Raw genomic sequence first — 25,487 nt, 5'->3', positions numbered from 1 at the left:
TTCCACATTGCAATAAAGTATAGTTACTGTACTGCATCAGAATGTATAAGAAGGCGAGTAACCTGGTCAGCGTGAGGAGGCGTTACAACAAGGAGCCGCAAACTGGCCTCCAGTTAAATGGGTAAGTAACCATGATGTGGCTAGTCCCTAATAGGGTATTCGACAAAAAAAAACATTTCCAAAAAATATTGGACACTTGGTTTTTCTTGTATCTCGTAAACAAAAAATGAAGAGGATACAGTAATTAAATCGCGTGTGACGTCTCTGACTAGTAAGTACCCTTTACGTAGGTATTTACGTTGAATACGTATTAAAAAGGGTGTCGGTCAGTTGTTTTTTTGGAAATCTGTCTAGCGTCTTATATTTAGCCTTTTAAGCAGTTCGTCTTTTGGATTTTCTTCGAAAGAGGGAGAAAATGATGCTTTAACTTTGAGCAACTGTTCACGACAACAATCCCTGTATTTTGTATTACACTTAGCTCCAATATTATAGGCCTTAACCATAATAATATTTTTGCAGTTCAACAAAACCCGTCAGCAAGGCTTACAACAGCATTTTGGAGTTAGTTGGAAACACTCCTCTTGTCAAGCTGAATAAAGTGCCAAAGGATTATGGACTGTCATGTGAAATTTGTAAGTAGAATTTTATTTGTTGAATTTAACAGTCAGCAACAAATGCCAGTGAACACTTTGATTTACAAGGTAAAATGAAATAATATATCTAGATGTTGGGGCTCTTACGCAAAGCTAGCTTAAACTCTAGACTCTTATTAAAACTTGCTGAAGCCTACCAACATTATTCCAATGTTGATAAAACTGTCAGTTTCTAAATCTGATTTGGTTCTGTTTTCTTGCGTTGAACATGTAATGCTAACTTTATTGTTTAAGTTACTACACTTCTAAACATTATCCGCTTGTTTGCAGACGCTAAATGTGAATTCATGAATCCGAGCGGCTCTATCAAAGATAGGATCGCTTTGTCCATGATGCAGGACGCGCGTGTCAGGGGACTTGTCAATGATCAATCTGAGTTTGTGGAAGCTACGTCTGGGAATACGGGCATAGGCATTGCATTCAATGCTGCTCTTATGGGTAAATATAATTAAAATCTAGCCGCAGAGTAAAGCCTTAGATACTTCAATTACTATTCAAACTTGGTTTTTAATTAATTTGGCAATTCTCTTTTCTTCTAGAAAACAAATGTATAATTGTGACACAAGATAAAAACTCGTCAGAAAAAGTAAATACCATGCGTTTACTTGGAGCTGAAGTGATTCAGACTAAAAATGGAGATTTGGAGATATCGATCGCTCGTCAACTGAAAAATGAAAATCCTGACACGGTTGTCATGCTGAACCAAGTAAGTTGACCATGACAAGCCCTAACACCCTTAAATTAATTTATTAACTATTTTCACTATCACTAAATGTCAGATTCTGAATAATAAGTATTTTCCAGTTTGTTAACGAAGTAAACCCAAGAACTCACTACGAGGGTACTGCAGAAGAGATAGTGTCAGCTTTAGGCGACGTGGACATGGTGGTGTTGGGGGCTGGCACCGGCGGGACGCTGACAGGTGTCGGCAAGAGGCTGAAGGAGAAAAACCCGAAGTGCATCCTGGTAGCGGCCGAGCCAGACGGCTCCATCATGATCAACAAGAACGGGAAACAACACTCGTTTTTGGTAAGTTTTTGTTTTAAATATTAAGATTTCCTGCCGTAACCTGTAAAAACTATACCAGAAGCCTGTCTGATGAATGTTTACTAGCTCCCACTATTGCTTGCTCCCAACATTGATTAAATCCGCAATAATTCGCATAATTTTGACGCAGACCTCCCGACATAAGAAGAAGCTTTTTTAATTATGAAGCGTTTATTTTTCAGGTGGAAGGAATCGGCGGAACATGGGTTCCTATTGTTTTAGATAAGACCCTAGTGGATCACGTTGAGGTGGTCACCGATCAAGAAGCTTTCTTGATGTCTCGGGAGCTGGCGAAAAAGGAGGGAATGTTATGTGGTAATTATCAAACTTACTCAATATGATGAGAAATCTTTATTATTTGCCTGGCATTTAAGTAAATTAATGTATTTTTTAGGTGGAAGTAGCGGTTCGGCTATGTCAGCTGCTATCAAAGCTGCAAAAGCCCTGAACATTGGAGCTGGCAAGCGAGTGGTGGTGATCTTGGCCGACGGGATCCGTAATTACATGTCCAAGTTCGTCAGCGACCAGTGGATGGAGGCCCATGGGTTCATGGAGCCCCCTGAAAACACCATGAAGTAAGTAGCTATTATATTCTTCAGTATAATTTAACTAGTGAGAGTACGTTTTTAATGGTAATGAAACTTGATTTGCGCAGTAACTTATGACCTATGGTACCTAATTGAGGAGATTGGAGTTTAGTATCATCAGTAAACATGATGATCTTTTTCAGGTGGTGGAAAAATCCTATCACCGAACTAGACCTAACCCGCACGTACCCCAAGCTGAACAAGAACAGCAGCTGCGAGCAAGCCCTTGAGGCCATGAAGGTTAACAACGTCAACATCGCTGTTATTGTCGATAATATTGGGTAAATATTTACAACAGATTTTGATACTTTTACTATCTCAAATAGAATCGTCTCAGATTTTTGATTCGAATAATAAACTTTTCTTAGCTTAGCACTCAGCGACTGGAGTCAACATCTTGCTTCAAAAACTCATTGCACTTTTTGTTTTCAGACATTTTGTGGGAGTAGTTTCAAAGGACAGTCTTCGCAACAGAGCCACAAACCCTACCAAGCTCCCTGGGCAAGACTGCGTAGAGTTTGACTTCACCGACCCCGTCACTGACCACCTCGACAAGCACGTTTACACGTTGGCAGACAACGGTGAAAGAGGAAAGCCGACCATCGGTCTCTTGTCGCGAATGCTGGACATTGCTCCCTTTGTGATCATTGGAAAGCAAGGCTTCGACATCAGTTGTAAGTATACTAGTTGACCGTTTAGTTAGCCTATTTTACAAGGGGCAACAAACGCATATATCAATGCACTCATTTTGTGGTCATTTACAATATAGAACAATTAGTACCTTCATGTTCTCGCCTTGAAATAAGCCTACTACTATCGCGAAGTAATTACCCACACACTCTATAAACTAGGTATTTTCTGCCAATTTAAATATCGTTCCAAGTTTCCTATTATTACATTGCATTTTACAATGGTTTCATAGCGTACTCTCTAATTAAATGATTGTTCTAACAATAACTCCATTGTTTCAGCATTCTTCGTGGCCAGCGGCGTGGTGACGGGAGACGATATCCTCGAGTACATCTACGAGCACAACCAACCTTGTAAAGAAATGTAACTAACCTACCTCACAACCAAAAAAATTATGTACGAAAATTGAAGCAGTGAACTAGGTACAAATATTTTTTTCCTACTTCACTGCTTCAATAGAAACCTTTCTAACACAAAAAGAATATGTATGCTTACTCTGAAATATATATTTATTTTACTATATATACCATAGAAAACGATATTTTATTTTACCGACTCTTTTCGCCAAGTAGTCATTCAACCAGGAATCAAAGGTAACTTAGGTAATTGATTTCCTTACACCCTTCATTATAATGATACCTATATTTTTACTTTCATTATTCACATTAATTCTTGAGGACAATTGGGTAATAAAAGTAACCTAACTTGATAGCATAACTTTTATAATCATTATAATAATATTTATAATAATATTTATAGTTATATTCATTAAAATCGTCATTCTTTTATATTGAAACGCCGTAAAATCCATGGACCGTAAATTTTTAACGCTCTTATAAATAGGGAAATCCAGGCGCTTCTCTCAGAGTTTAAGTACTAGTGTCCCATAGTTTTCAGCACTTAGATTGAGTAAGCAAGGATGTTCAAGAGGTGCACAAGTAACCTTGTGAGTGTGAGGAGGACCTTCGATACGGAGTCTCGGAGCAACTCGGATTTCGCGTAAGTTTTGTTCAGGCGCTCATTATTGGACCTAATGGGTATGTTGTAATACCTAACCGATAACATTTTACGACTATAATACTAAAGTAACACTACAAGTAGGTCCGTTCTCGTCTTTACGCATTTATTAAATTATGTACGTTACATTTTATTCTATTTATAAGTTAATGTAGTAATTCAATTTTGAAATATATAGAATTATCGCTCTCTAGTTCATACCAACTACTTACTACTGATTTTTCTACTCAAACACTTGGGTTAATAGTGAGATATCGAAAATACCATGTGGCTGTAGTCTACGTGATCGATGACAACATGTAAAAAATATAACAGATCTCCAAACAACCAATGTCGTAACAGTTACGTGGCTCTGAAAATACATAAATAAAATCGAATTGTCGATATGCATAATTATGGAGATAGCATTTAAAAATAATCAAACGCTTCGTAAATACTTTATACCACGTGTATAAAGTATTTTCGAAGCGCTTGATTATTGCTATTATGATAAAGGAAAGATACCTAGACAGTTGATCTTTGGTTTTATTACCAGCCTTTCTGCGGTAAACGTATTTTCATGCAAAATTACTATTATTTATTTATTAATAAAATGTATTTTTACCATTAGGAATCGTACCTTCCACCTCTCTGTATTATTCATCAATAAATCATTTGAGCAGAACGGGTCCCGCTTCTGCTATCTTACAATGGCCCATAAATGAATGGCTATTGAATTAAATTTGAAATTATTCCTATTCTCTTAAGTATTTTGCCAATACAATAATTGGAAGTTAATTGTATTGACCTAGAGTGTATCGACTGAATTTCCAATTATTGTGTAGAAAAATGCTTAAGAGAATACAAAAATTTTCATTTTAAGCCAACTCATTCATCGGTTTCATTCATCGGCCATTGTAGATAGCAAAATTGGGGCCCAGGCGTCTTCTTCTTGCCATTCCCTAAGTACTTTGAAATTTACTGTACTCACGCGAAAGTTGGGAAAAGTTTACAAATATTCCCCCAAATTCGCCTGGTCTGACTTGACCAGCCCAGTTGTAGTTCCACTACAATTTTGACTGCCCTTATGAAAAGGCTAGGCGGGGACACAGAAGATATTATGGTAGTAAACATTACTATTATTAGAGTCAGTAGGCACCTAGTTACTCTGGGGATATTCCTGGCTAATGGCAACTTTATAAAGAAGAGAGTTTGTTTCAGTGGTCTTTTTAACAACAAGGTGTATAATAGTGTCCTGGAAGTTATTGGTAACACTCCTCTTATTAAATTAAATAAGATTCCAAAAGACTACGGCTTAGCCTGCGAAATATGTAAGTAACAGACAAGTTTCAGACAACTTTTTAAAACGTGGGAAACGCTTTATTATATGGTAACCATACATAACGGAGCAAGGCATCATAAAAATCTGTGTTTCAGATGCAAAATGTGAATATTTTAATCCTAGCGGATCTACAAAAGATAGGATTGCGTTATCTATGATCGAAGATGCACGGAAGGCTAAAGTAGTTAATGACGAAACTGTATTCGTGGAGCCTACGTCTGAAAACATCGGAATTAGCATCGCGCTGAATGCTGCACTTACGGGTAAACTGTGACCTATTATAATAAGGACTTTATTTATTTTGAATTCAATACCGAAATAAATACTCAGTACAGTTAAACGTAGCATGGCATAGCAGTTTTATTCGGATATCGTTTTATAATTATTTCTAAGCTGGCGTATTTTATTTAAAAATAATTTATAACCGGTTTAATTGTTATCTACTGTCTATCATTCACCTTTATCTTTGTATCGAGATATTATTATTTTGATGAATTTGTTAATTAATTGATCTAACGATCTGATCCAGTCTGTAGTGCCCACGACGTCGTTCATAATCTTATTATAATCTGATTAAACTTTTGTATTTTTCAAGATAACAAATGTATTATTGTAACGGGAGATAAAAGTTCTTCGCCAAGAGTAAAAACCGTTAATATGCTTGGAGCTGAAGTAATCCAGGCCAATAGTAAGGATTTAGAAACTTCTTTACTTCAACAACTAAAAGAAGAAAATCCGGATACTTACGTCACGTTGAATGAGGTAAATTATCATTATTAATTACAATTTCGCAAATATTACTCATGAACGCTATCTCTTAAATAATGAATCTATTACCTTTGATGCACAGCATGACAATGACGTTAATCCAAGAACGCACTATGAAGCAACAGGTTTGGAGATAGTGTCTGCGTTAGGGAATGTCGATATGGTGGTGATGGGAGCCGGCAGCGGGGGCACCATGACCGGTGTAGCACAGCGGCTGAAACAGCAGAACCCTCACTGCATCGTGGTAGCGGCAGAACCCGACGGCTCTACCAAAATCCGCTCTGATGGGAAATCACATCCATTTTTGGTCAGTATTTAATAAAAATAAATAGTAGGTTGTCCATTTAGCCAATCAAATGCCTATTGTTTTAGCTAGGTCAGTTAAAAAAATAAGGTTTCGAATCGAGAAAAAAAATATCTGACCCAAATTACAGATGCTTTTCTTATTGTCTGCTATGTGTTTTGTTTTTTTGTTTTATTTCAGTCACGACCCAACGACCCATCATAACCCCTTCATATTTCAAAACCTTACATATGCTATTTTATACACTAAGATAGCTGCCTTCGAGACAGGCTCCGCTAAAATGCTTTGAACAAAACCGATATCTATCAAATTCATTTTAAATCAGCGCGTTTAATGGATGCTTATTAGATTTCGTCGCCACAACTGCAATAGACGTAAGGTACCATTAGGCCTTAGGATTAAATTAAGTTTCTTATAGGTGGAAGAAATCGGAGGCAAGTTAACATCGAGTGTCCTCGACCTATCTTTAATTGACCAAATTGAAATGGTGACAGACAAGGAGTCTTTTCTCATGGCGCGGGAGCTGGCGAAGAAAGAGGGGCTGCTATGTGGTAATACTATTAGAGTAAGAGCCCGTGGACCCCGGACCTACGTTATTTTATAAAAGCTGAAAGTTTGTCAGCGCATGCTCCCAACATAGATATAAACAAAGGTCGATTATGGAGTTTGGGTCATGGTGGCCTTACGTAGGTCTGGGGTCCACGGGCTCTTAGACCATATGACGTACTATCAATTATTAATTTGGGTCAAACGATAACGATCTCACTATCATTTATATCGATTTGATAGTAATCTAATCGATTGTGTAATGGACAACACTGAACTTTGCACCTCATTGTTTAGAAGGAATATTTTAATAAGCATAAAACTTTATCCTACCACTTATATGTATATACCTAAATTTATTAAGTACTAGCTGATTGCCGCGGTTTCACCCGCGTAGTATTTGCTTTTTTTGGCCGCAATTTTTACATATTTTCTCACCGTTTAAACCTTCCCTGGACTGGTACAAATATTTCAAGACTAAAATTAGCCAAATCGGTTCAGCCGTCCTCGAGTTTTAGTAAGACTAACGAACAGCAATTCATTTTTATATATAAGAGAAGAAGAAGAAGAAGATTTATTTATGTTTTTAAGTAAAAGTTTCAATGATAACTTTCAAGTAGGTATAAAAGGGTCACATTTTCATTATTATAAGTACCTGTTGTTTGATTTTTTATTAGTACTAGTATTATTCCTTTATTTTTTAAACAGGGGAATAGCGGACTACCTGCACAAACGTTGCCACTTCAAATCCATCCAATGAAGTCCATCCTAACTATTACTGTAACGATTTATTTTTATCTATTCCTGTACTTATGAGGTGGGCAATAAATAAACATTCTAAGGAGGTATATGGATAATTAAAAAAAAAAGGATTATCCATCACACAAAGTGTTTTGATAAGCATTGTGTTAGTTAGTATCACCCGGGTTACTTAAGCATTTTTAATGTTCTTCAACCAACGGCAAACTGGACACGGTCTCCAATTTAGCCGGTATTTTTTGAATTTCCAGTTACCTGTTCATTTTCAATTAACTACCTTAAATTTATTTTAACTAGGTGGAAGTAGTGGAACAGCCATGTCAGCAGCTATCAAGGCTGCCAAAGCGCTGAACTTCGGCATCGGCCAGCGCGTGGTGGTGATCTTACCAGACGGCATACGTAATTACATGTCCACCTTCGTCAGTGACCCCTGGATGGAAGCCCAAGGGTTCATGGAACCCCCTGCACATAGTATGACGTGAGAAATCTATTCATATTATAAAGCTGTAGAGTTTCGTTTTTTTAATGCGCTAATCTCAGGAATTTCGGTTTCGATATGAATAAATTATTTCAGGGTTAGATAGAACCTCAAAGATTCTCAAAGAAACTGCAAGCTCACTAAAACTATTAATCCGTATTTAGAATATCCTTGCATAAATCTTTCCAACCATGCGAACGTTGTCGAGTGCGATAGACAGTCTCTACATATTTATACTTAGACAACTTAATTCTAAACAAACAGTAAAATCCCAACTCAAAGAACTACTATAGAACTGTTTACATAAGTTGTGTAAATGCATTCTTTTTCCAGGTGGTGGAACAGACCCATTTGTGATTTGAACTTGCCTCACTCATACCCCAAGTTGGATAGAGAGTGCACTTGTAGGCAAGCCTTGAAGGCCATGAGAATAAACAAAGTCAGCATAGCCGTAATCGTCGATAAAAATGGGTAACAATTTCATTGATAAATAATTATTAGATTCCACAATAAAGTTTTAACAATTTGATGAAACACTCATCGTCATCATCATTGCCTTTGCCAACTATGTTGGGGTCGGATTACAGTCTAACCGGATGCAGATACGTATCAGTACATCCCTGTAGTGTCTGACCTGCTATCTGACCTGCTCAACCCAGTTACCTGGACAACACGATACCCCTTAGATAGGCTGGTTGTCAGACTTTTAGCTTCTATCCGTCAAGACTATCAAAGATGACATTTATAATAACATCCCACAATTTAACGTACCTTCCGAAACAGGGAATAACTCGGCATGATCACCCATACATGGACCGACCGCATCAAGTGAAGTGAAGAGCTCCTCATAATTATTCATGAGAATTTAATAAAAGTACATATCCTAATATTCCAGGCATTTCGTAGGCGTCGTCTCCAAGAACAGTCTTCGCAACAAGGCAACGAACCCTCCGCAGCTACCAGGACAAAAATGCAAAGAATTAGACTTTGAAGACGTGATCACCAACGTTCTCGACGAAGACGTTTTCACTTTAGCTGTTGACGATGACAGTGCGAGCCCGACTATCGGTCTCCTGTCACGTATGCTGGACATTACTCCCTTCGTCATTATAGGGAATAAAACAACCGATGTGGATACAGAACAAGGCAAGACTAAACGACTATCGTTTGTTTATTTTTCAGCGCCTAATTGGGTATTTGACAAAACCTATCTTAGGTTTCTTTAGTCAAATAGCCTATTGATGACTAAAGGCCAAAGAAGTTGAAGAGAACCGCTACATTACCTTCATACGGTATTATCACCTATAGATTACTATAATACACTTATGTAGATAACTGAGCGTCTATTGCCTCGTCTGTCTAGCTACAGCAAGAACATAAACAACAGATAATGTTACTGTATTTGTGACCTGAGTAAATAGTAATTGAATTGCTTTTTATCACAGATTTTATCAAACTTTTAATATTATTAGTCACACATTCCGATTGTAGCGTAACAAGAACTATTCATTCATGTTCAGCCTGATACCGAATCTGATTCAGGGAGCCCGCGGATTTCCCAGCCTTTTCAAAAAAGGACCCTAGTTTTTGCTATTCACAATGGCCGATGAAGGAAAGGAAATTACATTATAATGACACAGAGCGCGAAAATTTACATTTCGGTTAACAATATTCTTTTTCAGACCTATATATAAAATTATTTTTATTACGGAATTGAAATTGTTTCAGAATACTTCGTTCCGAGCAGTGTGGTGACTGGCGACGATATCCTGGACTATATAGAACTGACGCCAGATACAAGGACAGACACAGGAAACAAAAAGAAGTCGCTTACCACTTAATAATTAAGTCATTTTATTCAACTGCACGTATAGCCGAGTGGCAAAGGTCACCACGCTAAACACAGTGTGCGCGACGTGGCTGGGTTCGATTCCCGCGTATTCCCCGCGCCACAAGAATTAAATGACTTAGTGCAGGAGTCGTTGTAAAAAAAGTGAAGTTGTTAAACCTAAGTACTATAAAATTGTTTAGTATCTAATCGAATGAATGCACCGTCCGTTTGATATGATGTAGATATTGTTATTTAAACGGATCAAACATACATAAAAATATAAACATAATGTTTAGTCACTCATTATATTTGATGTGTACATATATTGATCGTTTTACCTACTGAATAAATTATTATAGTAAATCATCAGTTTTTAATCATTAAGTGACCTACTTTTGCTCCGGTGGGTGGAGGTTTACCCACATTTGGGTATCAGTACCATAACATATTTTGACTAAATCCTCGTGTGAGTACGGTTGCCTAAGGAAGCGGTCTACCAATTTTGTAGAAGAGTCATAAGTTGACATAAGTAGCTGTTAGAGTATTTATTAGTAGCAAAAGAGTTGTTCAACCTAAAGAAGATGTGATTCTTGGCAGAAAGTACCACAAGCACAGATCGCAAACATACTCAATTTTATACCATCTGCCAGTATGGCGTGAAAATAATGAAATTGCCATAGCAACTTATACGAATTTTGCATAAAAACTACAATGGCTGCTACCAAACTTAATTAGCGTAACGGTAATTAAAAGAAAAGCCATAGGAATTGAGGGCCTGAAATTTGATTGATAAATAAAAAAAATGATCCGACCTTTACTATCTTTTAGCGCAAATGATTGTCCAAGTGTAACATGACTATTGGAAAATACCCCTAATCCTTGGCGGGGCAGACAATTATCTATCAATTTTGTAACTAGATGCCAATTGAACCAATATCATAGAAGTAATACCTTAGTTCTTACTTATTTTATGAAGGTATTAATAAACTCCACATTGTATCAAGTTCATATCGTGATACTGATGGTATGAGATGAATTGTTTATAGTGGTTATGATGAGCGTGTCTTTACGGTATTGAACTACAAACTGTTCAAAACAGTTTTGTGGACCAATGTATTAACATAAGTCTTATATTTTCTGTATTTAATAATTATAAATAAATAATAATAATACTTCAGCAATTAGCGCACGAATTAAGTCATAAACATAATTTATCAGACCTCTCATCTTTTTGTATGCCAAAGAAAAATACATAAATAGGTACTCCTGACGTAATCTGGTAAAATTAATTTGACGATAACGAGACATGAAGGAGAGGTCGCCTTAAATGCCTGCCTTAAAGATTTATTATTCAATTCAGTCAGTAGACTCACTACCAAGGTATGAGGAAAATGAGGTTTAAATTAATCCCGTATTACAAACATCTGTCAAGATTTAAATAGTTAATTTTATTATTTTCTATACTAAGGGAAGCCAAAACATATTAAATTAGTTGTGATGGGAAATAAAAAAAGGAATGAGCAAACATAAATATTACAAAAATAAATTTTCCACTTATTTGGCATAATTTTTAAAAGGATTAGAATATTATACAAACGGTAAAATAATGGTACATGATATAGGTACCTTTACTTTACACAGTAACTATACATTCCTACAGTTAATGCCCCTAAACCTTGACAGTAAGTTTAACTTTATACCATACTATTTAGAAAAGCAATCGGAGCATTGAAATCAAAGTTAATAACTGTAGTAGCGATACTAAGGTATACCTGCATACATTCAATGATCTTCCTGATAAGAAAATCATTATCAACGTTTTGATTTGTGATAAAAAATACATTATCGAACATATATATTGCTATAAATTGAACTGCCCTGTATATATTTAAGAAGTCTTAAGGTATACTGTGTTCAGTCAGTCTGCTTCAAGTGTATTACTTGAGTTTATTCCAATCTAACTGTTTCACGAGAGCGGATTGCACAATGCAAGCCAATGGCCAGTGAGTAGATAAGTCGAATGTTTTTATTTTTATTAAAAAAAAAAATGACAAAAAATTTTGCGTCTGCTATTAGGAATCGAAAATTAAATAACATTCAAATTAAAATTTATATCTTTAATACATTTTTAATATTTATTTAACACAAAAAAATAATAGTCAAGTGTTTGTAAATACAGTGTTCACAATAACATCTATAAAAATAATGTAAACAAGGCGTAACCGGTAAAATACTCAAATGGACATTCCTTTTTAAATAATTTACAGAACGCCTAAAGTGTACGACAACATCCTGCAGTGCATCGGAAACACGCCGCTCGTGAAATTTAACCGAATACCCGATAGTTACGGCCTGGAATGTGATCTATGTAAGTACTTTATGTAAATATTCATCTATCTGTGCATGTTTAAAAAAGAATCCCTATTTCCCTTGGTCCATGACCAAGGGAAATAGGGATTCTTTTTTCATCACGCGTGAACGGCTAGACCGATTTCGCTAATTCTTTTTTGTGATATTTGCTATTGTAAAGAGAAGCTTCTTATGAAAGGAAAAACATGAAAAAATGCGTGTAAAATTAGAAATTTTAAAAATACGTCACCACCTGAATTAAGTTATCCTGACTTTTGTTACGATAGTGATTATATAACAATAGGCTTGTCACTTCTGAAAAATATTCAGCTTAGAGACCTGGAATAAGATAGCTAAAAAAGAATTACTACAGAAACGTTGTTTTGTTTACTTGAACCAGAGTCGTGTACGTAACGTGTACTTTTTAACTGACCTTAGCCACAAAGTTATCCTTTAAAGTACGTATTCAGGGGATAAACATGTGTAACTTCAAGTTTCAATACAAAATAAATTGAATTAAAGTCGATTTGAACGATAATCTCATTTCGAGATAACAATGTTTACTGGTCTGTTTGTGCTCTTGATTGAATCAGCTATATTTGTATTATTTATCAGTCAATTCATGTTATGGTACTTCTAAGTTGTTTTTTGAAAAATAAATCTCGATTTAGTACACTACGCTCCCTTCAGCTACATATGTTGATAAATATACACGCGTGACGTTTTACGTTAATTAATTATTACTTATGACTATTGCAAATGATAAAATTGACACTTCATTAATCTTCCGGATTACAAAATCAGTGGAAAAATATTGAAATTACACTTAACACAATTTAAATACGTGATATTGATATTAAATGACGAAAATCAATGAAATCCTTGAGTGCACCCAATTGACTACTTATGCGATAAGTTTATGTATATAGTATATTTTAATTTTTGTGATTGCGCATGGGTCTCCGTATTACGTTTAAGCATGATTACTCGTACAACTTAATAGGATAATAGAGAAAAGATAGTAGGCTGTTTGCAGGAAAATAGTAAGAATAGTGCAATCTAAAAGTTTAATTTATATTCTAGATGCAAAATGCGAGTTCCTAAATCCAGGAGGCTCGCTAAAAGACCGAATCGCGCATGCTATGGTTAATGACGCCACCAAGACAGGCCGCATCCAGCTCGGCACCAGACTAGTGGAGCCCACGTCTGGCAACACCGGCATCGGAGTGTCCCTCACTGCTGCGGTTTCTGGTAACTATTACACTACAGTCATGCATAAAATACATATATATTTAAGACTCAAAAATATAATTATATCTAGACTAAAGTGACACGTTGGGCGCCATTAAGATATAGTCCGGACTTGGAATCTATTATTTCACATGGCATAAAATAAAGTATCTTGACATAGCTTACATTTTGATCAATATGCATTCTGAGTAACTTTATGATTTACATTAAATGCCAATTTCATTAACATACCTTGCCGAGCCATAATAGAGCCTATGACGTTAGAAACGTGTTAGTTATTTATATTACAAGGTCAAGGTAAATAACTCGCACAAACAGAGCAAATTTTATGATTAATATATATGTTCCTAGGCATCAAATGCACTATAGTGACTCCTGATAAGAATTCGGATGAGAAAATGAGTACGATGCACCTGCTTGGCGCGGAAATCGTACAGACCCCAGCGATGGCCCACATTGATGACCCTGACAACTTCATGAACGTCACCAAGAAGATATTGGAGGAAGATCACAAGGCTATTTCTATGAATCAGGTAAAAAACTGGTAGAAAATCTATTTTTAGCAGCTTAAAAACAGATTATTACGATTATAGTTTAAGATATTGACGTAGCATTAACATGCGGAAAACAACTTCTCTGCACTATTGACTATTGACTAGTGCAAGTGACAGTTTAAACTGCCATGTTCTGAAATGCAAAATATTTTATTTTATTTTATTCGTTTTAAGAAAACTTACAGCTACATACATTGTTTGGCTAAATATAATAATGTAGAAGAACGCCAATTACAAGTTTCCTCTTATTTTTATAAACTTTCAAGAAGTTTAAAAGCTTTCCTCAAATATACTTTTGTTCATATTTTAGTATTCGAACCCAATGAACCCGCTGACGCATTACGACTACACTGCCGAGGAGATCATAGACGCCCTGGGCACTGTGGACATGCTCGTGATGGGCGCCGGCACCGGAGGGACGGTCACTGGCATCGGCCGCAAGCTCAAGGAGAAATTACCCAACTGCATCATCATTACCGTAGACCCTGAAGGGTCCATCATTTACGGGGAAGGCGAGCCAAAATTATATTATGTAAGTGAAAAAAGTTTTGTTCAATTAACAAAACTTTCAAACATCTCCCTATCTATTTTTCTGAAAACGGTATCTTCAGAAAAATAGATAGGGAGATGTTACAGTTAAATGACTCCAAACTGGTCTAAACAAAAATGAATGGAGTATCTATTCGCTCCAGTATTCACGTACGAGTATTTCGACGATCTGTTGATTTTTTTTTCTACGATAATCTAATTTTTAAAGGTCAAAGTGTTATGCTTAGAAATGTTATCAGTAGGCGAGATGGTTACGAAGTAGATAATAGCGTTACGAATTTATCATAACAATATTAACTAAAAGAAAAGTTGTAAACTTTGTAAATAGCGCACAATGTAAATGCTTATACCAAAACATATTCCATTCATAAACATGTTAATGTCTTTCAGGTTGAGGGCATCGGGGGAGATTTCATCCCGGAAGTGTTAGATAAAAGAACGATCGATAGATGTATTAAAACCAACGATAAGGAGGCATTTAACATGGCAAGGGAGATTATTAAAAAAGAAGGATTGTTATGCGGTAAGGCAAAATTAATTTGCTTTATTTTTATGACGGAATTCTGTATGTTATCTCTGTCTGAAATCGTTAAATACATTTACATGCCGCAGTTGCATATTGATTTGTGTGTGAATGGCCTCAAAAATACTATAATTAGAGCTGGAACTTTACACGTGTTAGTTGCCTTGGTTGCCCCGGCTATCCGTACAGACAAAATTAATCTTAGCAAACATTCACGAAAGTATACAGCATAATACTTTCAAATATTAAACGTTGCATTATTAAATAATGAATTATGTTCACAATAATGATTAAAAACGTCTCATTGTCATTGCAGGAGGAAGTAGTGGGTCCATAACGTATGCAGCGATAAAAGCTGCTAAGGAATACAAGCTCGGTCACGGCAAGAAAGTAGTTGTGATACTTCCAGACGGAATCCGCAACTACATGACGAAGTTCGTGTGCGACCAGTGGATGGAGGCTCATCTGTTTAAGGAACCACCTGAGAGAGATTACCCGTATGTTTATTAATTTAAGAAGTAATTGCATTAGCTGGAAATCAGAACTTTAAATGGGGTCGAGATTTAGAGTTCTGAATGCGACTACTTTAATTTGAGTGCGAATTAAAAATAGTTTTAGTTTAGTCCGTCCGTAGATAATAAAGAAACATAAAGACTACACTTTAAGGATTTCCCGAGCAGTTTTAGGTCCGAAACTTGCATATGATTTCCGCTAAATTTCTAGAATACCGAGAATTTTATAATTATTTTTATATTTCAGGTGGTGGAACAGATTTATTTCTAACTTAAATTTCGATTCCTCGATACCATCTGTTACGGAAAACAGGACATGCAAGGATGCTCTGAAAGCGATGGGAGTGAAAAGCCAGCTGGCTTTCGTCGTAAACAGCGATGGGTATGTATAAAAGAGTAGGCTAAAATGCAAAAAGACAAAATAACTGTAAAAATCTGGATAGTTTTAGCCTTTCTTCCAACAAAATCAGGATAGATTAAAATTTGTATTAGTTTCACCAATTTGCACTTTAATTACAATGCTTTGAGCAAACCTATACAAGCTCTGCTTAGTTTAAGACTACATGGCGTTGTGTGAAAGTTGTGCAATATTCTATTATAATTGGAAATTTGAAAAGTAAAGAATAGAAATTACAAAATATGTATTGAGAAACAACTTTACCTACAGATTCCTCCAAGGTGTTGTTTCCAAGGATAGTTTAAGATCTGAAGCCACAAACCCTAAGCACAAGGGTCCTATCGATTTGAACGAGGTGGTCATCAAGCATGTAATGAAGAAACATTACGTGATAGCCGAGAACAAAGGCACCCCGACCGTGGGCCTGGCGTCCAGGATGCTCGACATAGCACCCTTCATAGTCGTCGTCGAGGAATATGCTAAGGGAGACAAGAAAGGTAAACATAGACAGAACTCGTTCATTATTTAAGGAGGACTACTTTTTAAAGTAATAATGTTACAAAGGAAACCGGGCGAGAAACTGCAAGGGGTTAAAAAATAACGACTGTGACAATACGTTGTTAGTCCGTCAGATAAATTAAAAAAAAATCGTTGCACTCTTTAAAAAATCTGACGATGCAGTAAATTGAAATCTCGTGTAACGATACCTAACAGTATACCCTTTACCGTGAAGTGTCCTCATTAACTCCCACAAGAATTGTACTTTCAAGTATGTACTAACTTTCGATGATTAGGACTTTTAGGACGGAGTAGAATTGGTGTATATCTAACCTACTTCCTCTGTCTTAAGGAAAATTACATTTAAAAGGTAAAATACTTGTGCATGAGTGACCTATTGAGGAAAATATGAAGAAAAAGCCAAACAAATGAGGTTTTCGTATAAATTGGCTGAAAAGGATAAGTCGGTTGGGTTAGTTAGGTAACAAATAAATTTGTATGTCCCTAGGATTCATTTGTCACCTACTTTTTTTTTTCTCCAGATATTCCGGTTAGATATCGGAACCTCAGTCGCAAGGTTCCTTTTTACTCTTTGGATACAGAACCCTAGTGAACTCAAAGTGCCTACCTAATTATTAATTATACATTTTTAATTTTGCAGTTCAAATACCGAAAGGCATTTTGACATCTGACATCGTTCTGGACTATATCATCAAGCATCAAGACCACATCTAGAAAACCGAAGAAAGACATCAGTTCAAAATGGAACAAAAAAAGAAGAAATGAAGAATTTCTTATCATAGATCTATTTATTGCAAATATTTTACCTATTATAACTTAATATTGTCAGGTATATGATTAAATACAATGTACCTACATATTTTAATATCTGAATAAAAGTACAAAATAAAGCAAAAACTCAAAGGCACTGATTTTATTACCTTAAAATAATTTCCTTGGAACTAGACGTGAGCAAAACTGTTATAAGTACCTAGTAGGTACTTATTATATATACATTACATTATTAGGAAGGTAGTTAAATGTTAGAAGTTACTCGTTTCATTCATTTATTTCCCTTCAAACGTTTTGACTATAACTTCAACTTAAAATTCAAACACGAGATACATTGATCAAGAATAAAAATAAATACGTTGAAAAGTGATTTTCACTAAAATCGATTTAGCCATTTCGGAATTAAGTAGAAAACCATAGACAAATCTATTTCTCCGTTTTGTGCGCACTTCAAGTTGTTGATTTTTAGGTGCTAAGTTAGCTACGGTACGAAGTCCACTGCGAACTGATGACAGCAGCACTCCGAAGTCAGCTACAGGCAAGGAACGAGTTCGTCCGTAATGTTCGTATCGCGAAACACGAGTTAGGCTGTTCGGCCAATGTATTTTAGTAAACTTCTCGTCGCGCGGTCATTAGCTATTTGATAAGCGTAGCGGCAAGTGAAGTGGCGTGATTACAGAAATTCCCTATAACCCATATAAAACACCTGTAGCATTTATTTATTCTTATATTCGATACTTTTATATTTATAAAAGTTCTTAAATTTTACAAAGTTTTATAACCAGTTACTATTTACTCTAAAAATATACAAAATGTCTAACCATGTGGAAGTAAACAATAAAGAAAATGGAGAAAGGAAATACTTTAACCTCCAGGAAATGCCGCACATTGTTAAAGCTCTGTAAGTACTAATACAAACTTTGGACAATCATAATCTTATCCGATAATGTCTTGACTAATCCTATACCACATCTTTACAGTGACAGGAATCAGAAAATATATCCAGACATCCTGAATGTGATTGGAAATACTCCACTTGTAAAACTCACTAGGATACCCAAAGATGAAGGAATTAAATGTGACATGTGTAAGTTGGAATAATAAAGCAAAGATAATACTTTCTCTATTCATGTTTATTTATAGGCTAATGAAATAAATTACATGAATCAAACTTTTCAAAACTGTTAATTATTTTAGGAAATCCTGTAAGAAAGTGATTTATGTTTTTAGATGCAAAATGTGAGTTTTTGAACCCTGGTGGATCTGTAAAGGACCGTATTGCTCACCGCATGGTGATTGATGCTGAAAAGAAAGGGATATTAAAGCCCGGCAAGTCTGTTATTGTAGAACCCACCTCAGGAAACACTGGTATTGGCCTAGCTCTAGCTGCTGCTGTCAGAGGTAAATATTATAAAAAGAAATAAAATGTTTCTTACACTTCTTTAATCTCAGCCACCTTGAATTTTATTGTTGAATAACAGATAGTTGATAGTATGGTTTGTTTTGCCCCTTTTATTTTTTCTGATTTCTTGATAATTTTTTTTATCTTATGTAAAATAGACCTTGAAGTTAAAATATTTACTTATTTAATTTTCCTCAGGATACAAATGCATAATAGTATTGCCAGAAAAGATGTCAGATGAGAAAGTGAACACCCTGATAGCTTTGGGTGCGGAGACCATCAGGACCCCTACTGAGGCAGCCTGGGACGACCCTACCAGCAACATTATGGTGGCACACAGACTTGCTAAAGAAATCCCTGATGCAGTTATTTTGGACCAGGTATATGTCAAATTATAAGACTGGGTTTCTTATTTCTCACAAAAATATCACTTTCTAATTTCATATATTTAGTAATTATTTTGTTCTGCTGATACCAAGATACCAAGTTTCACGCAATATCATTCAGAAGTACGCGCTAAAACATCGCACTTGCGCTAATAATGCCTTTTAACACTTTGTTATTCTAACGACAACAAGGACATTGAGGGCGTCATTGAAAGGTTTACAAATAACTTATTGTTTATCACAGTACAACAACCCTTGCAACCCTCTGGCCCATTTCGACGGTACTGCTGAAGAGATCCTGTGGTCGCTGGACGACGACGTGGACATGGTGGTGATGGGGGCGGGCACCTGCGGCACCATCTCAGGCGTCGCGCACAAGATCAAGGAGCGCTGTCCGCGCTGCGTCGTGGTTGGCGTCGACCCTTACGGCTCCATACTCGCGCAGCCTGAAGACATGAACGAAACTGATGTGCAGATATATGAGGTAGGCAAAAATACCGTAGTATTAAGAGTTTTGTAAACAAACAACTGAAAACATAAGGTTTTTTTAATTATATTTCTCTTTCGACAAAAATTGTTTAAAATACTTGACATTGTACCCTATTTCAATGAGAAACAGTAAATCAATTGTAGGAAAAAAATACGATCTTAGCGTTACTAATGCATAATTAAATAACGCAGTTGTGTTAGTAATCGATTTCAACAATGGTTATAAGGTAACGTAAAAATAAAGTGTAAAACCCCCCGCGACACAAGGATTAAAATTGCTTACTGCGGGAGTCGTTTATAAAAAAAAAGTTCCTGGTTTTGACAATCACTTTTGATGTTAAATTCTAGTGTCAGGAAGGGTATTAATTAATTATAGGAATAACTTTTAAGTACATAAAATCGTTTCTGATAATGTAAATAAGACAGTCTAGACGTTTTTATTTGAAAAAATATGCACAATCATTGATAATTAGCAAATCATCGATGATTCTAATTTTTGAATCAGTCACTTCCGTATTATGCTTGCGAGCACGTGCCATGAATCGCCGTATATGTAGTGACAAGATCCAAGTAAATGTCGTAACTGTCATGTCGATATAATATAATAACATGTTGCGAAATACGAGAACAGAATATGCATTAGTTATTCATGATAATTCTATTATAATAAGTTGTTGTGTCCTTCAATGAAGCATTATGTAATTTATCGGTGTCAGAGTACTTCTCTTATTGTTATTAATCAGATACCACTTATCAAATACAAAAAAACATGCCGAATGTACAAGAAGGTTAATATTCTGAATAAATAATATTTGAATCCTTAATAGTGACTGCGTTGAGCAATCGACTTTACAAGCACGAATGACTTGCATGTTACAGTCCGTTAACTGCACTATACATACACACCAATCAATCAGACAGGCCTCTTGCATGCGGCGCGTTTTTTTGTGGGTATAAATTTTAGACTGAATTTTTTCAAAAATGTGCAAACATGGTCCGTACCTGATACCGCATAGCAACCGGTTGTGACAACGGTTAGGTCGCGATACGCGAGAATTATCTCACAACATCCATTTTCAATGCCAATATGGATGTGGGTGCAAAAAACGTTGAAATCTTTGAGCATCTTTTACGCACTCTCATAATCTGTCATACACTATAGCACTGGTGAAAGTATCGCGTCGACACGTAGACGGGGTGTTGCGAGGAGAAGCGTCTTGTTTGTCTGTCTAGCTAGAAGCTCCCATTGTGATCCATAGAACACTCCCTAGCGAGCCTATACACCGCAAATCGTTGGTAATTTTTTTACGCCAAAACCTTAAAGTAAGACGTTTATGTACAAGCGGCCTTAATGCATCTCGTAACTGTGAACTGAGTGTGGTATGTCTATCGCGACACACGAATAGTTATAAAGGAGCAGTCATTGTATGAGAAACTAAAACATAACAAATTAGCTACGCTTATGACGTTGTGTATGTTCTGCGGCCACCTGGCACCCTTCTCCAAGTTAAGATCAACAGTGCGCTGATATAACTCCATGTTGTTGTTACACTTCATGACGCTTAGTTCCAACTTAGGCTAATCAGTGGCTATGAAAATATTGTTCATTCCAGTGGTATGATGCACGCTTACATCATCCGGTTGTTAACAGTTGGACAGAATTCGATGTAAACAGACAGATATCAATGTTTTATTATTGATACGATTCGCCTGTTTATGTTCCAGCCGGCAAAGCGAGTCGATAAATTTAAATGTAGGTAAAACCGTACAATAAACTAAAGAACATTTAAAATGACAGAGGTAACCTGTGTGGGTTTAATATGTGTTGCATTGCAAATAACGTAAACCGACGTTAGTTAACGTTGGTGGTAATGCTACGAGGAAAAGGGAAAAAAGGAGTCCCTACACTTAGTGGTAGTTGCAAACTCGTAAATTATGTAATTCTACCGACTTTACTCTTTGTTAGTCCCCAGAACATAATTTGACCTGTTACTTTATATTATAATATTATTGTCTTTTTTCTAAGGTGGAAGGAATCGGCTACGACTTTTTGCCGCGCGCTCTTGATAGAAAAGTCATTGACAAATGGATCAAGACCGAAGACAAGTCGTCATTGCAAATGGCGCGCAGACTCATAAGAGACGAGGGATTACTATGCGGTAAAACCATTGTTTGTTATTTATCTTAGCTGTTAAAATATTCCATGTTAGATCTACAAAGCTCTTTAAAACAAAACAAAACATAGATTTAGTGCTGGAAAAGCAGTAACTAAACACACTAAACTACCTAAACTTAATACCTAAAATTCAAAGAAAATCAAAATATTGTAGACGTTGATTTTATGATGATGGTTATCGATGCAACATCATAACCCTGCTTTAACGAAGTCGGATAAAAAGAGCATATGTATTAATCTGGTATATCCTACAAATTACATCGAAATCGCTCCAGCTGTTAGGGCGACAAGAGGTAACAAATATATACAAACACTCACACACTTTCGCGTTTACAATATTAGCGTGATTGCAGTTTGTACAATTCAATTTCCTCATCGAATTTCATTGCGGACCATACGATACTAGCTGTTGCCCGCAACTTCGTCCGCGTGATTAGAAGATATAAGTTACGATTTATACCTACCCACATGATTTATGCTTGTCCACATTTTCCATTGTATCTTCGCTCCTATTAGTCGCAGCGTGATGGTTTATATAGCCTAAAACCTTCTCGATGAATGGTCTCTTCAATACAAAAAGATTTTTTCAATTTGAACCAGTAGTTCCTGAGATTAGCGCGTTCAAACAAACAAACAAACTCTTCAGCTTTATATATTATAGATATAGATATGAAAACTTTAAGTTATGCTGTTTAATCTTTCCATTACTGAACTCGTTATACAACAGAATGCCTCTTTCAACAATAAATCATTTTCTTACGAGAGTTTATCTATAGTTTGACTATAAATTAAGTATTTAGCAGATACATATTTGCTTCAAACTTTTTAAAATAATTCGATGGTATCACGGCACATGTTTACAGATTATATTGTTTCGATTTGTAATTTTCAGGTGCGAGCAGTGGTTCAGCCATGTGGGGTGCACTGCAGGCGGCGCGGTCGCTGAAGGAAGGCCAGAAGTGCATCGTTTTGCTTCCCGATAACATCAGGAACTACATGACCAAGTTCATATCAGACCCATGGATGGAAGCCAGAGATTTCCAAACCCTCGTGAAGAAAGAAAATGTCCAGTTAGTATAGTATTTTCATAAATTGCACACGCTAGAAGATGCTTAACATAAGTGTTTTTAATATTTTTAAAACATTTTAAATCATTGATGAGACATTTTGGTTATAAGATTTCTAAAAACATTACATGAATTCTGAATTATTCTTACTTTTCAAAAAGTTTTAGATTAATTCGTTTTCGCCGTTATCGTCTGTTCCTAACTTATATTATCGTCTAAGATTAAATCGTTTCGCCTTCTTCGTCTAAACATAGTTACGTAATACCTACGTTTCGCTAAGCGTGTATTGACTCACTTGTTGCTTGAACCTTTTAAACTCTGATCTAGAAGTTTAATAAGCATGCTTTCGACTTGAATGTTTTGCACAGGCTTATTAAATCAAAAGATAAATCCACTAAGTTGAGACAAACAGTTGTCGGTTATACTACTTTAATATCCCTCAACTTTTTGTACGTTTTCTATCTGTCACAGTGCATGTTATTCCTAAATGTTTTTTTTTTATCTTATATTTACGAACCTTGAATAATCTGTATATTTATTTAGCATATCAGATTTATTACCAATCACCCATAAAAAAATGCACTATTTATTGATTAATATTGACCTTCCTTAATGATAAACTATCAGTTTTGCTAAAATTACGTTATTAAAGTATGTTTTACGTCAACATTGATAATAATTGCTCAGTGTCATGATGTTATCGTGTATTTAAGCACATGTTTCCCGATAACGCAATGATATGCTCACATAACAATAAGGAATGGAATTGCCAGTCTCGCTAATGATCAATTAATTGTCAATAAATTTCATAATAATAGGTACGCATTTAATACGTAACTGACTCGAGTATAGTGAGCAGACCGTAATACAGATACAAAGTACAATTAATTTAGAATTTCATTACACAAAACAACTAGTAGTAACAAGTTTTAAAAATATTATTTTTTATTTTTGAATTTGTAGTTGGTGGGGCAAGCCCGTGACAGAGGATATAGTGCAGCCCATGAAGAGTATATCTAACAGCAGCTCTCCGTCCGAAGCTCTGGCCACTCTGAAGGAAAGCGGAGCTTCTGTACTGGCCGTCGTCGATAATAAAGGGTACGTTAAGTCAGTTATGGCGAATCCGACTAATACAATAAATACAAGTGTAGAAACAGAATATTGGTAATCTAGCATAATAGACAACTTATTTGTTACTAAGCTGCTGCTGTATTTGCGTAGCATAAATATAGACGAAAGTATTAATGTATCTATGGGAAAGAGTAAAGAGTTTTACAAACATAATCATTCTACCTCAATTTATAAAAATAATTCTTGACGGCATCTGCCAAGTAACATCAATGATAAGCAACAAATCCAAACCTAAACATGTCAAAATTTTCTAAATTATCTCTAAATATTAGATGAGTGTATCTAATGCTTTTCCTCTTTCTCTGCCTAGCAGTATATACATACATAGTAATCTATTTTTTAGATCAATTGTTGCAAGACGATACTGCAATCGAGAAATGACGAAGTTGATTTACTCACAGTTCAACACTACATAAGACCCTATTACTACTGGTGTAAATAGTCTTTAAATAAACTACGTGCAATCACGTTTTACTTCTTACAATATTCTGCGTGATTGTGTCATTTTATTCTTGTGTTTTAGATCTTTAGTGGGTGTGTTCACCGCGGACAATGCACGCCGCCGGCTAGCCAACCTGTCAGGCTCCACATCTGACGGTCTCGAAAAGTTCATTGTGAAAAAGTTTTACAAAGTGGACCTTTCTCACAAACCCACACTAGGATTAGTCTCGCGTTTGCTTGATATAGCATCTTACGTAGTTGTGGTGAAGTCAGGTATGTTTATAATACGTTTTTCCCTAGATATTATTCGAAAATTTATGTGTATGATGGGATTTCATGGTTTATTACTTTGCAGATGCATCAACGAAAATTGTAAGCTCTGTTGGTATGTTGAGCTCGGAAGATTTACTGCTACGTATCTCCACAGAAAACAAATATACTAATGGTAACTAAGGCTGGAGTGGATCAATATTTACTGACTCAATAATATTTACCTAATAAAGATATTATGGTATGCATTTAATGTTTAAGATATGTCCTTAGCAGTAACTAACCTTATCAATTTTGATATGAAACTGAACCTATATCAATAATAGGATGAATTGAAAACCTGTTGACTTGTAAATTTTTGTAAATAAAATTGGCAAAGCTAATAAGCTGCTCAACTAATACCAGCATTTAAATCATAAGATAGAAATAATGTTTATACTGAATGTCACAATGAAATAATTTATTTAAAATATTAATTAGACAGTATTATGTAAACCTCTATCACAGAAGAAAGTTATCAATCAACTGGAATTATACTAAACATTTGGTACTTTATACTGTATGCATTTGATTATTTCCTAGAATGAAAACCAGTGAGAACATTATGCAAATGTTTCATTATTCTGCATCTGTAATAAATAAATGGTATTAATATAACTTTTTTTGTGTCTTAATTAATATCCTTAGTCAATTATTAAA

The 25,487-nt window shown here is 35.6% G+C and overlaps 4 protein-coding genes across 5 annotated transcripts; all 4 read left to right on the top strand.

Annotated features, from left to right (window-relative positions):
* The first annotated feature begins 41 nt into the window (after nt 1–41).
* Nucleotides 42–3,344, top strand: LOC113505017 (cysteine synthase-like). The gene is made up of 10 exons (XM_026887534.1): nt 42–121; nt 520–632; nt 924–1,091; nt 1,193–1,359; nt 1,458–1,682; nt 1,883–2,015; nt 2,095–2,275; nt 2,431–2,568; nt 2,720–2,961; nt 3,259–3,344. The coding sequence occupies exons 1-10, from the start codon at nt 42–44 to the stop codon at nt 3,342–3,344; spliced, it is 1,533 nt and encodes a 510-aa protein (XP_026743335.1).
* A 2,552-nt stretch (nt 3,345–5,896) lies between these two features.
* Nucleotides 5,897–11,133, top strand: LOC113504942 (cystathionine beta-synthase-like). Its single transcript, XM_026887461.1, has 7 exons — nt 5,897–6,077; nt 6,166–6,390; nt 6,806–6,938; nt 7,990–8,170; nt 8,504–8,641; nt 9,066–9,316; nt 9,899–11,133. Exons 1-7 carry the CDS (start codon nt 5,973–5,975, stop codon nt 10,009–10,011), a joined length of 1,146 nt encoding a protein of 381 aa, XP_026743262.1. The 5' UTR covers nt 5,897–5,972; the 3' UTR covers nt 10,012–11,133.
* Nucleotides 11,134–11,892: 759 nt separating this feature from the next.
* On the top strand, nt 11,893–17,558 carry LOC113504891 (cystathionine beta-synthase-like). The gene is made up of 10 exons (XM_026887392.1): nt 11,893–12,004; nt 12,269–12,369; nt 13,434–13,601; nt 13,953–14,134; nt 14,466–14,687; nt 15,095–15,227; nt 15,544–15,724; nt 15,987–16,121; nt 16,407–16,633; nt 17,296–17,558. Exons 1-10 carry the CDS (start codon nt 11,988–11,990, stop codon nt 17,367–17,369), a joined length of 1,440 nt encoding a protein of 479 aa, XP_026743193.1. The 5' UTR covers nt 11,893–11,987; the 3' UTR covers nt 17,370–17,558.
* A 194-nt stretch (nt 17,559–17,752) lies between these two features.
* Nucleotides 17,753–25,445, top strand: LOC113504890 (cystathionine beta-synthase-like). Of its 2 annotated transcripts, XM_026887391.1 has the most exons (11): nt 17,753–17,832; nt 17,896–18,327; nt 18,407–18,513; nt 18,657–18,827; nt 19,027–19,208; nt 19,459–19,698; nt 21,730–21,862; nt 22,772–22,949; nt 23,910–24,044; nt 24,601–24,791; nt 24,874–25,445. In XM_026887391.1, exons 2-11 carry the CDS (start codon nt 18,239–18,241, stop codon nt 24,969–24,971), a joined length of 1,524 nt encoding a protein of 507 aa, XP_026743192.1. In that variant the 5' UTR covers nt 17,753–17,832; nt 17,896–18,238; the 3' UTR covers nt 24,972–25,445. The 2 variants fall into 2 exon arrangements, with proteins under 2 accessions (XP_026743192.1, XP_026743191.1); XM_026887390.1 differs by lacking the exon at nt 17,753–17,832 and having other exon boundaries at nt 17,871–18,327.
* The last annotated feature ends 42 nt before the right edge of the window (nt 25,446–25,487 follow it).

This window comes from Trichoplusia ni, chromosome 23 (assembly GCF_003590095.1).
Source record: "Trichoplusia ni isolate ovarian cell line Hi5 chromosome 23, tn1, whole genome shotgun sequence".
Classification (NCBI taxonomy): domain Eukaryota; kingdom Metazoa; phylum Arthropoda; class Insecta; order Lepidoptera; family Noctuidae; genus Trichoplusia; species Trichoplusia ni.
Note: the sequence above shows the minus strand (reverse complement) of the source record. Positions and strands in the feature narration are given on the sequence as shown.

Bases quoted from the DNA above. Each gene is read 5' to 3' on its own strand.
- LOC113504942 (XM_026887461.1), top strand. From the start codon at position 5,973: ATGCTTGGAGCTGAAGTAATCCAGGCCAATAGTAAGGATTTAGAAACT. The intron at 6,939-7,989 runs GTAATACTATTA...TATTTTAACTAG, and splicing joins GAAAGAGGGGCTGCTATGTG to GTGGAAGTAGTGGAACAGCC. The intron at 8,642-9,065 runs GTAACAATTTCA...CTAATATTCCAG, and splicing joins GTAATCGTCGATAAAAATGG to GCATTTCGTAGGCGTCGTCT.
- LOC113504890 (XM_026887391.1), top strand. From the start codon at position 18,239: ATGTCTAACCATGTGGAAGTAAACAATAAAGAAAATGGAGAAAGGAAA. The intron at 19,209-19,458 runs GTATATGTCAAA...TGTTTATCACAG, and splicing joins ATGCAGTTATTTTGGACCAG to TACAACAACCCTTGCAACCC. The intron at 19,699-21,729 runs GTAGGCAAAAAT...CTTTTTTCTAAG, and splicing joins CTGATGTGCAGATATATGAG to GTGGAAGGAATCGGCTACGA.
- LOC113504891 (XM_026887392.1), top strand. The intron at 13,602-13,952 runs GTAACTATTACA...ATATGTTCCTAG, and splicing joins CCTCACTGCTGCGGTTTCTG to GCATCAAATGCACTATAGTG. The intron at 14,135-14,465 runs GTAAAAAACTGG...TTCATATTTTAG, and splicing joins AGGCTATTTCTATGAATCAG to TATTCGAACCCAATGAACCC.
- LOC113505017 (XM_026887534.1), top strand. From the start codon at position 42: ATGTATAAGAAGGCGAGTAACCTGGTCAGCGTGAGGAGGCGTTACAAC. The intron at 122-519 runs GTAAGTAACCAT...ATATTTTTGCAG, and splicing joins ACTGGCCTCCAGTTAAATGG to TTCAACAAAACCCGTCAGCA. The intron at 1,360-1,457 runs GTAAGTTGACCA...AGTATTTTCCAG, and splicing joins CGGTTGTCATGCTGAACCAA to TTTGTTAACGAAGTAAACCC.